This window comes from Benincasa hispida, chromosome 10 (assembly GCF_027475165.1).
Source record: "Benincasa hispida cultivar pf3 chromosome 10, pf3_genome.v1.1, whole genome shotgun sequence".
Classification (NCBI taxonomy): Eukaryota; Viridiplantae; Streptophyta; class Magnoliopsida; order Cucurbitales; family Cucurbitaceae; genus Benincasa; species Benincasa hispida.
The window spans coordinates 11,207,182-11,219,048 of NC_143487.1; the positions used below are offsets into that span (position 1 = coordinate 11,207,182).

An 11,867-nucleotide genomic window follows, 5' to 3' on the forward strand; every position below is an offset into this window, starting at 1 on the left:
TATAGCGAATAAGTAGGTTTGAAACCCTCCCACTACATCGAGGTTCCCTCAACACTTGAGATGGATTTGACTAGATGAACCTACGTTAACAACTCTTGTTGAGGTAGTAGACTCTTCAATAACTCTTGTTGAAGATTCAGTAGTTTCTTTGGAAAGCTAATTCAACACGATTTTGCTACTAGGTTTGTGCTCCCTGATATCATCCTCCTTAAGAAAAGTAGCACTTGTCGATACAATCACTTTGTTTTCTTTAGGATCATAAAAATAACTCCCTCGTGTCCCTTTGGGGTAGCCTACAAATAGGCATAACCTCGAACGTGGTTCTAGTTTCTTAGGATTAGTCTCAAGCACATGTGTTGGACAAATCCATATGCGGAAATGATGTAAACTAGCTTTACGACCATTCCACAACCCTTGTTCTGAAAACACTCTTGAAGGGAATGCAATTCAGGATATAAGCTACAGTCTCTACTGTAAAACCCCTAAAACGAGTCAGGTAAGGAAGCGTAACTCATCGTCGACCAAACCATGTCCAACAGGGTTCGATTTCTCTTCTCAATACACCATTCTATTAAGGTGTACTAAGTGCTGAGAGATGGAAAACTATTCCATATTCTATCATATCAGAATCCAAAAACTCTCCACCTCGATCAGATCGAATTGTTTTACTTAATGCGTTTTCAACTTCAACCTTGAACTCTTTGAACTTTTCAAAGGACTCAAACTTATGTTGCATTAAATAAACGTACCTATACCTTGAATAATCATTAGTAAAAGTGATGAAGTATATGTAACCTCCCCTAATTCGTACATTCATCGGACCACAAAGATCTAAATGCACTAGCTCTAGAGGCTCTTTGGCCCTATAACCTTTTCCAATAAAAAAGCCTTTTAGTCATTTTGCCTTCAAGGCATGACTCGCACATAGGTAAAGAATTTTCTTCTAACTCGATTAGAAGTCCATTCTTCACCAACCTCTCAATCCTATTGAGATTAATGTGTCTTAAACGTGGGTGCCAAAGTTGGCATTTTCTTTAGGAGAAACTTTATGTCGTTTATGTTGAGTTTTGGTAGTTTTAAACATCTCTATGTTATGGAGGGATTTTTTTGCTAACGGCCTTATCATGTATCAATACCATTTTTCAAAATAAACACTTTACTTACAGAAAAGTTCAATTTATAATTACATTTGAGAAAAGGCTTTACAGAAATTAAGTTCCTCTTTAACTCGTGAACTACATAAACATCATTCAGAATGATAAACCTATTCTATAAAGTCAACCGGAGACCTCCTATTGCCATAGCTGAAACAACATGCCCGGTTCCAACTCGCATCGTCATCTCACCAGCACCAAGCTACCGCCAGGAACTAATTCCCTAAAATGAAGAACAAACATGGTTAGTGGCTCTAGAGTCAATAATCCAGGCAGAATCATCATTCTCCACTAAATAAGTTTCCAAAACTAGTGAATCGTATTTACCTTGTTTGGCCTTCTTCTTCTCAGCCAAATAATGTGGGTAGTTCCACTTCCAAAGCCCATCCTGGTTGCAGTTGAAACATTTTCTTTTGTCAACCTGCACTGGTTGCCTACCCCATGGAGTAGCAGGTTATGGGTTAGCATGCGCCTTCCTCTTACGACCCTTTTTCTTTTTCCACTTGTTGGTGCCTGAAGAAGAAGGTGCAGACGTAGTTCCAGAGGTCGAACCTTTATGAAAATTTTTGGAAGACGTGGAAACATTTACCTCACCAACCTTCTTTTCTTTGCTTTTCAGCAAATATTGGAAAGTCTGTAACTCATTGAGTAGAGTTGTAAGGTTGTAATCAACCCTGTTCAGAACGACATTGCTTACGAAATGAAGGAAGCTTTTTGCTAACGACTCCATATATAAGCTAACCTGGTTGGCCGCATCAATGCTCGACCCGTTCATCTCTACCACGTTGAAGTGGACCATCATATTGAGAACATATTCCCGATCAGATGTTCCCTCGTTCATCTGTGAGTTAAATATGTACTTTAGAGTGTCGTGTCTAAGCTGCGCAGATAGTTGCCCAAACATTCCCCTTAGGGACTCCATGATGTTGCGTGTAGTGATCATGGGCTCATACTTCTTGGCCAAAATGTCATTAAGACTGGCCAAGATATACGCTCGGGCTTTTTCGTTCGCCCGTGACCAGCGCTCGTACGCATCTTGAATGTTTCGAGCAGTATTGGGAGGTAGAATAGGAGGACACTCCTCCATAAGGACGAACCTTATTTCAACTAGCATAATTTTCACCAATTAGTTTATCAGCGGGAATAAGTGAAAGAGTAGCAGTAGCCATAATAATATTGCTAAAAATTTGAACAAACTTAATAAGTCTACTTGTATTAAACCACTTTTAACACCAATTAAGTTTTGGCAAAATAGTTCTATTATACCTTAAGTGACATCTATTTTGCAATGATGCTTCAGTGAGGCAGGACAAAAGTCACCGTAGGGTGATCAAGTGCCCCTTCACTGGAAAGAGACAATCTCAACCATTAGACAGAAACAACTCCTTGTAACTGAATCTAACAGTCACCATTGTTCGGTCCAAAATTTGTTAACATCCTTAACAATTTTGTATAAGTGTAACTCCTCATTTTAGGCCTTAGAGTCCCGCCCTAATGAGCAAGCCATAGTGAAAAGTAGATTAGGACAAGAGACTAAAGCAACCTTATCCATTTTTGGAGATCAGATAAAGAGTTGTGCAAAACAACCATCCTTTAGGGGGGACAGTCCCAAGGTGCCTCAAGGCGATACACTAAAACTTTATCCAACCTAATGAGAAAGACTGAGGGATATGTTGTCACACGTCCCACTCCCACTTACTATGAACATTCTCTCCATTCACCTTAATATTGACGTACCTAAATTCCATCCGTAAGGGGACACTCCCAGTGTGCCACGAGGCCGAGGATTGATCTCACAGTGTGTTACATTATTCCTTCAAAGAACTTTTTTTATGTCATATGGTATGCACATATAGATAAATCCCACCTTAGATTATGCATTGGTCATGCATATTCTCTTTATTATAAGTGTCATGATTTAGTGAAGCATGATTTGATTTACGTAAGTGCATGCTCATGCATCATATAATATAAGGCTTATTTTTATGTATGCATTATTTATTTAGCGTAATATTTATAAGCATTATAAATACTTTGTTATGTGGCATGTGTGTTGTAGTTATTTGTTTTATAAATGGTTATAAAATGAAATCAAAACTAAAATAATTAGTAAAGGTTAAAATGTAGCAAATCTATCTATAAGGGACCTTTTGTCTAAGGCGGGTTCTGTCTAGGCTGGGGTATTTAAGGTGACGACAATGGAACACCCCTATCTGGGAACTTACTTGGGGTGAATTAGATAGATTTGATGCATGCATGCAAGTTAAGAACGGTTCATTCAAGAGTTTAATGTGACTACTTGGACTTGTTTTATTTCAAAGACAAAAGTTGTTTTTGAGAAAACTTAATAAATGACTTAGATTATAATTAGTAGTCGGATTGTCTAGGTTAATAAACCTCTAGTAGAACATTCAATAAGAGGTACTTGAGGCATTTGATGCTTCATTTACACCTCTCGTGTTTCTCCCTCATAGTCCACACCGTGAGATCTATCCTCAGCCTCGCGACACCCAAGGAGTGTCCCCCTAAAGGATGGAGAGAATGTTCATAGTAAGTGAGAGCGAGAAGTGTGACAGCATATCCCATGGTCTCTCTCGTTGGATTAAATAAACTTTCCCCGCATCGCTTCATGGTACTCTAGGTGTGTCCCCTTATAGGATGGTTGTTTTGCGTGTTTTTTTATTTGATCTCCTGTAAGAGGATAAGGTTACTTAGCCTCTTGTCCTAATTTTCTTTTTCCCTATGGTGGGCGCATTAGGGCAGAACTCTGAGGCTGAAAACGAGGGGTTACACTTATGCAAAATTGTTAAGGGTTAACAGTTCTGAACCGAACAAATGGTGGTTGTTAGGTTCAGTTCCAAGAGTTGGTTTTGCCTAATAGTTAAGAATGTCTCATCTCAGTTAAGGAACATCTGATCACCCCATTGGTGATGTTTGTCCTACCTCGCTGGAACATCATTGCAAAATAGAAGTCTTATCACTTAGGGTACTTGGAATCTTTTTTGCTAAGACTAATTGGTTAAAAACGTGGTTCTTGTAAAGTCTTATAAAAGTTTATTCGTTTTTCAACAACGATTTTAAATGGCTATAGCCACTATCAGTTTACTTAGTGCCAAAAAACTAAATGGCCAAAGCTATTCGAGTTGGAAACATATGCTTACGACGATACTCATCATCGAGGATCTGAAGCTTGTCCTTACGGAGGAATGCCCACCTATTCCACCTCAGAACGCTACTCGAAATGTTCGGGCGGCGTATGACCATTGGACACGAGCAAACGAGAAGGCCATAACCTATATCTTGGCCAATCTTAGTGACATGTTGGCCAAGAACGACGAGTCCATGGTTTCAACACGTGAGATCAATGAGTCCCTGCGGAAATTTCGGACAGCTCAAGCACGAGACTCTGAAGGAAAGGAAGACAACCAAGGCTAAGACCAAGGCAGACAAAAATAAACATGATTTATTTATGTTAGAAACTTGTTTAGTGGGAAATGATGATTCCATTTGGATAATTGATTCGGGCGCCACTAATCATGATTTATTTATGTTAGAAACTTGTTTGTTCTTCTTTTCACCGGAATTTCAAGTTTTGGGAGAAGTTTTAAAGCCAGGAACAAGTTATTTAGCACTAGAAGGATTTATTTTTGGAGGATTTTGGTAAGTTTTGTAGTGTTTTATAAGTTTTCTTGAAAGGTCTTGATTACCCATTTAGTTCGACTTGAATTTAATGTTACCTATAATTCTTTTTTATGTAAGATTGAAGTTTTGGAGAGGTCTTGAAGCAATTTTGCATTAAGTTACGTTTTGGATAATTGTTTGGAGATTTCGAGATGTCGCTATAGAATTGAGACATTGTTAAGTTGGTAAGATTGGTGAATTTCAACACTTTGGGGATTTTGGATTAAGGGTAATTGTGGCAATCAAGTTGTTTAATGTGGGTTTTGTTTTTATGCTCAAGTTTGCTAATAGATATGAGCTTCAGAACTAATTTTGGATCAAGCATCATTCTTTTATTTTTTTTTTTTGGTAAGTTCAATTAGAGACATTTGGACCAATTTGGTCAATTGGATTTAGCCCCCCAAAGCGTTAATTTAAAATTTTGAATGTATGATTTTAGACCGTGGTTGCTAAATTAAATTTGGCAATTTATGTTTTAGAATTGATTCAAGTTTTCCAAATTTTTTAAAGAATATTAATTTCGTGGACTAATATTCATGACCAAATTTGAGGTAACTAATCTTACTATTGGAACTGCCCTAGTGCCAGACAATGATAATTATGATTTATTGAGGATTATTATTTAGCATGATATTTATGTATGCCTTCATTGACTGAGGTTTAAAAGGACTAGAGCTAGATATTGATAATTATGATTTACTGAGGATATATTGATGGTTTAATGTTTATATGTCTTACTGGCATGAGGGTTTAAAAGACTAGATGCACATAGAGATGTTTGAATGGTAGCATGATTTGAGTATATTATTATTCTTAAAGATCCTGCTGAATCTGGGGATGATGAGATGTATATGTATGTTATAGAACCATGATGATGAGATGTATATTTATGTTATGGGACTAGAATGGCGAGATGTATATGTATGTTTCAAGGCCACAATCTTATCCCTTATTCGATTTCTTCAAAACCAGGCCTGAAGGAAGGAATGAATCAAAAGATAACCGAGAACGAACTCCAACTCATGGAACTTTAATGATAAGCTATATGAAGATGTCATTAAAGAAGGAGATGATGAGATGTATATGTATGTTATAGAACCATGTTATGATACTTGTGATGTTGGAATCGTGATAGTGTCCTCACTGATTAGTTAGATGCCCACTAGAGGTTGTGTGTCCTTTGGGATTCACTAGAGGTGGTGGTTTCCTTCAGGCTCTACTAGAGGTTGTGTTTCCTTCAGGATTCACTAGAGGTAATGCTTTCTTTCGTGATTCGCCAGAAGTTGTCCTTCCTTCGAGATTCACTAGAGGTGGTGCTTTCCTTTGGGATTCACCAGAGGTTATGTGTCCTTCGGCTTCTTTCCTTTTTTGATTACCTTCTTCACGTATGTATAAGACCGAATTATAACCCTGTTGTGCAAAAATGGTGCATTTGAAACGGGTGCCCAAGGGGATTCACTAGAGGTGGTAGTTTCCTTCAAGATCCACTAGAGATTGTGTTTCCTTAGGGATTCACTAGAGGTGGTGCTTTCCTTCGAGATTCACCAGAGGTTGTGTTTCCTTTGGGATTCACTAGAGGTGGTATCTCCTTCGGGGTTCACTAGAGGTTGTGGGTTCTACGGGACTTACTAGAGGTAGTGGGTATACTTAACTACAGTAGAATGAAATTCAGTTATTCATGTATGTATGTGTTCCATAAGGACTAGGAGAGTGCTTACATTCCACCAGAGGTAGGCATCTAGAGGACATAGATGCCTAGCCTGACCCTAGTAATGGGGTTACTTACTAAGTATTTTATAATCATCCTTTTTCATGTTGATGTTTCAGGTAAGAGTAGTGACACGCTGACGAATGACAAGCGAAATCCATGAGCGAGCCACTGGGACCAGTTTTAATGCTTCGCTCATATTTTAAGAATTCTTTTATGGTTTTAACCTTCGGTCTTGTTATTTCGAAACTTACTGTTAAGATTTGATTTTAGATTTATTTATTTTCATTTATGATTTATGGGTACCCTATCATTTGATTTTTAATATTTGAATTTAATGGAGGTCTTTCAAATTTACCTTATTTATTTAGCATTTATTTCACTATAAAAGGATGTCGTTTTAATTTCCATGCATGCATGTGTTTAATAACGGCCTAGCTTGAGTCCTAGGGAGTCGGGTCGTTACAAAGTCAAAGTCCTCCCACTTCCTTAGTCGAGACGATGTGTCCAATAAAAACTGAAGGAACTCTAATTACAGAGGACTTTTAAGCATAAGCGGATCGTCCAAACTCCATTGTAATGAACTCATATAACTTAAATTACAGCATGAATTGAAAATAAAACCAAAGGTTGAGTGATTATACCTTTGAAGAATCCTTCTTCAAGAATATCCCTCGATCGTTCACGAACACAGCAAACAACTCGATCTTCTTCGATCAACAATAGACAACAACTCGATCCTCAAACAAACCAGACACTACCACAAAATTACTTTGGTATTCTCGGTGTGAGAATCTAGGAATGGTGGGCTCTGGCTTATTTTGGTTTGAGGGAAGATTTAGAGTGGAGGAGGAAGACGATCGAGTAAACGACAACAATATCGTTTAGATAAGAAAGTTTATCGCATAGACTAGCTACTTGATCGTTTAGGCTATCAAAGGATCGTGTCGTAAGAATCTCTTACTCGATTACTAATAATATCAGTCGTGTATATTTCGTAGAATAATTAGAAAACAATTTTCATCTTTATCCTACTTTGCCAAAAAATCATATAATTATCCACTAAGGGTGGTTCTTGTGAAAAATATTTTTAATTAACAAATAATTAATAATTATAAATAAATATGATAACTAACTTATCATATTATATTTATAACCTATAGTTTTAATATTGCATCATATACAATATATAAACCATAGTTATTTTTCTTTATTTTATGACATTTAATACAAATCATATTTATATTAAATTTAATAACTATGAATCTTATTCATAGAATTTATATTTGAATTATATTCAAATATTAGTTCCTCCAATCAAACAATAATGTATCAAATATATTATATCAATTATATCATATATAATTGAATTAATTTAATTATATCATATATAATCAAATTCCCTTTTACTAATTTGAACATTTCAAATTAACCCAAAAATTGATTCTCAACTTGAATCCATTGAGCTACCAAGGGGACCTTATGGACTTGTAGCTTGACGCTACAACATTACGTGAAAAACTGACTAAACTCTTTAATCACATTATCCACTATCTGTTAACTGTCAGACACTCCACTAAAGATCGACAGCTGCACTATTCGCACTATTGATATATTTCTGTGTCCATTGGATATTACCAATCAATAGTAGGATGACCCTTCATAAATTGCTCGTAAGTACAGCTAACCAATCTAACTACTTAAGTACCACTGATTCCTCTAATGAACAATAGATCAGAGTCCCACTATGAGTAAACCCCTCTCGGGTCAAGAGATGGTGTGGTGCCACATTGTTCAAGCCTCGAATTCAGCCCTTAAGGGAGCAATTTATCTACTTACCTCGGCTTCGGGGAAGGAGTGAATTTCATCTTGTGTAGCTAAGTTCCCAGCTCCCCAATCAGACAAATCCTCAAAATGGTAGGCTTGTTGAGTCGATAAACTGGCCACTCTCACCCATTCAAATTAAAGGACCGCCCTCATATGCAAAAGTTCACAATTCACTCCAGATTAAGATCATGTTACCTATGGTTATCCTAGTGAAATTAAAGTCTCAATTATGAACGGCGTTATATAACAAAACTAAACATTTCATTCTCCGATCTTATACAAACTTCTTTATATAGAATATCCTCGCTCGCATGTCTAATACACGAATGATCAGGATCAGATCAGTTGTAGCACTTTACAATATTTGTAACACCTTCAAAGCGGGTCATACTCATAGTGTCACCAGGATAAGGTATCCAACCTTATCCATATACTACAGACCATTTAGGTTATCACTTCAAACACGATCTACTTGTGTGTCTTCACATACATGTTTAAGTTACAACGATAACCTTGGATCTTAGTTTATTAGTTTGTGGTTAATGCAAATTAAATATCAAATATTTCATAGACAATGTGAATAAAATACCATATATTATAAATCAAAAAATGTTTGTTCATACAAGTGTTTACAAACTATAGGACCCTACGAGATTTAGGGCATTAACCCCAACACGAACATGCATCGTCATCTCACCAGTCTCCAGCTATCATAAAAAACTAATTCCATGAAATGAATAACAAACATGGTTAGTGGTGTCTAAATCAATTATCCAAGTAGAATCATCATTCTCTACTAAACAGGTTTACAACACGAGTAAATCATATTTACCTTGTTTTGCCTTTTTCTTTTCTGCCAAATATTTGGGACAATTTGTTTTCCAATGTCCCTTTTGGTTGCAATGGAAACAAATTCCCTTTGTAATCTTGACTTTCTTGCCCTTTTGGGCAGCAGTGGGTTAGTTTTTCCCCGACCTCCCTTTTTCTTCTTCATCAAATTTTTAGTGCCTTTAGAAGAATGTGTAGACTTAGTTACAAAGGACAAACCTTTGTAGAACTTTTTGGAGAATGAGGTAACATTTGTCTCACCCTTCTGTTCCTTGACTTTCATCAAGGGCTTATAAGTCTGCAGCTCATTTAGCAGGGTGGTCAGGTTGTAGTCAATTCTGTTCATAACAACATTTCTATGAAACTGTAGAAAGCTTTTAAGTAAAGTTTCCAGGATGAAGCTAACCGACTTATCTGACGAACCCATTCATCTCTGCCACGTTAAAGTGGACCATCATGTTCAAAACATGTTCACGAATAGAGGCCCCCTCTTGCATACGAGCATTGAAGATATATTTAAAAGTGTCGTGCCTAAGCTGAGTGGACGGTTGTCCAAACATTCCCCTCAGGGACTCCTGATCTCATGGGCTCATGCTTCTTGCCTAAAACGTCAGATAAGTTGGCCAGGATATACGCTCGGACCTTTTCATTTGCCTTGACCCATCGCTCATATGTCACTCGAATGGCATTGGCAGGTAGGACTTGAGGACACTTCTCAACGAGGACGAATTGCAAGTCATCGATAATATTTATATTATTTTTTCATGTAACATATTTATCGTCATTAAGTTTATCGACGACAAGAAAATTTAATGTAGCGGTTGTCATTTTAAAATTGTTGAAAATATAAAATTTATTTATATTAGTTATACATGCATTAGTCAATTCAACAACCAATAAATCTAGCAAAAAAAGACTAATGCATCCTACGTGACATCTATTTTTCAACGATGCTTCAGTGGGGTAGGATAAAAGCCACCATAAGGTGATTAGTTACCCCTTCACCAAATTGAGATTATCTCAACCAATAATTACACTAGAACAACTCTTGTTCCTATAATTATTAGTCACCATAGTTTGGTCCAGAAAATGTTAACTTACAAATGCCATCCATAGGGAACAGCTCATTTTAGTTTCTAGAGTTCTGCCTAATGAGCCAACCGTAGGGAAAATTTGGTTAGGGATAAAACTAAAGCAATCTTATCCATTTCTAGAGTTTGAGTAAAAATTCATGCAAATGTCATCCACAGGGGGACACAAGCAAAGGTGTCTCGAAGCTAAGCATGAAAATTTACTACAAACTAATGAGAGAGACCGTGGGATGTGTTGACATACGTCCATCTCCCACTTGATATAAATACTCTCTCTATTCACCTTGGTATTGGCCCATACAAACACCAACCATAGGGGCGAAAGAATTGGAATTTCCCGCTGCGGAAGCAATTGAATGCATTAACCTTTAAATTTCGTTTTACAAAACGTAGACATAATTCAGAGAGACAGAAACCATGAAAAAACATAAACCTAAACATGTTTTCTACACTATTAAAATAGAGAGGAAGAGATTAAGAAATCAGTCCCCTTTGAAGACCAATTCTTCATGTTTCTCTCCAAATCAAGTCGTCTTCTCCCAATCTCATGAAATCGGCATCCACAAACTCAACAAATAGGAATGGACACCACCAAGGGGTCTTCCCCATTATTCTCATGGACGAGAACTGTGTAGAGGTGTAGGCTTGCACTCGATCTTAGTGTGAGGGAAGAAAAAGAAATTGAGAGTTTTTTTCTTCTCTGTAAAATTCACAGAAAGAAGGAGAACTAGAGAGAGAACTTTCTCTCTCTTCTAATTTTTGCGTGAGAGGATGAAAGATTAAGGGGTGACGGAGTTATAACTCTCTCCTCTTTATTTTTAATAAATTCAAATTCAAAAATTTGAATTTAATATAGATAGATAGATAGATAGATAGATAGATAGATAGATAGATAGATATTAACCACTTAATATATATTTAAACTATATGATATCACATATAAGATATAAATATTAATATTGTATTACATATAACATAAACATAGTTTATTAGTCTCTCAAATAACCTAAGGTATTAATATGAATCAAATTCATATTAAATTTAACCCATAGTTTTTATATAAATCGCATTCATATAAATAATAACTGAATCATATTCAAATTATAACACCTCTCAATAAAATATATAAATTTAATATGAATCATATTCATATTAATTTTAATATATAGCTTCTATATGAATCATATTCATATAATTAATATTTGAATCATATTTAAACATTTGTTTCCCTTATAAAACTATATAAATTTAATATGAATCATATTCACATTAAATTTTAACATATAGTTTTTATATGAATCATATTCATATAATCAATATTTGAATCATATTCTAATATTTATTTCTCTCATAAAATATATCATCATACATGATATTATATAATGTATCAATATACATTATTTAACTGTATCTTATACAATTAATTTTCTTTATTTAATTTGAATAATTCAAATTACACTAAAATTAATTTGATTCTCATCAGTCTTCATTAACCTAACGAGAGGACCTTATGGACCTATAGATTGAAGCTCCAATGGTACAAGATTAATTGATTAAACTCTTTTAATCCAATTAATC

General features: G+C 35.8%; 1 protein-coding gene across 1 annotated transcript; it reads right to left on the reverse strand.

The window, feature by feature from the left end:
• Positions 1–1,608: 1,608 nt before the first annotated feature.
• On the reverse strand, positions 1,609–2,076 carry LOC150033105 (uncharacterized). Its single transcript, XM_090306283.1, has one exon. The coding sequence runs from the start codon at positions 2,074–2,076 to the stop codon at positions 1,609–1,611; it is 468 nt and encodes a 155-aa protein (XP_090162409.1).
• Between the last annotated feature and the right edge of the window lie 9,791 nt (positions 2,077–11,867).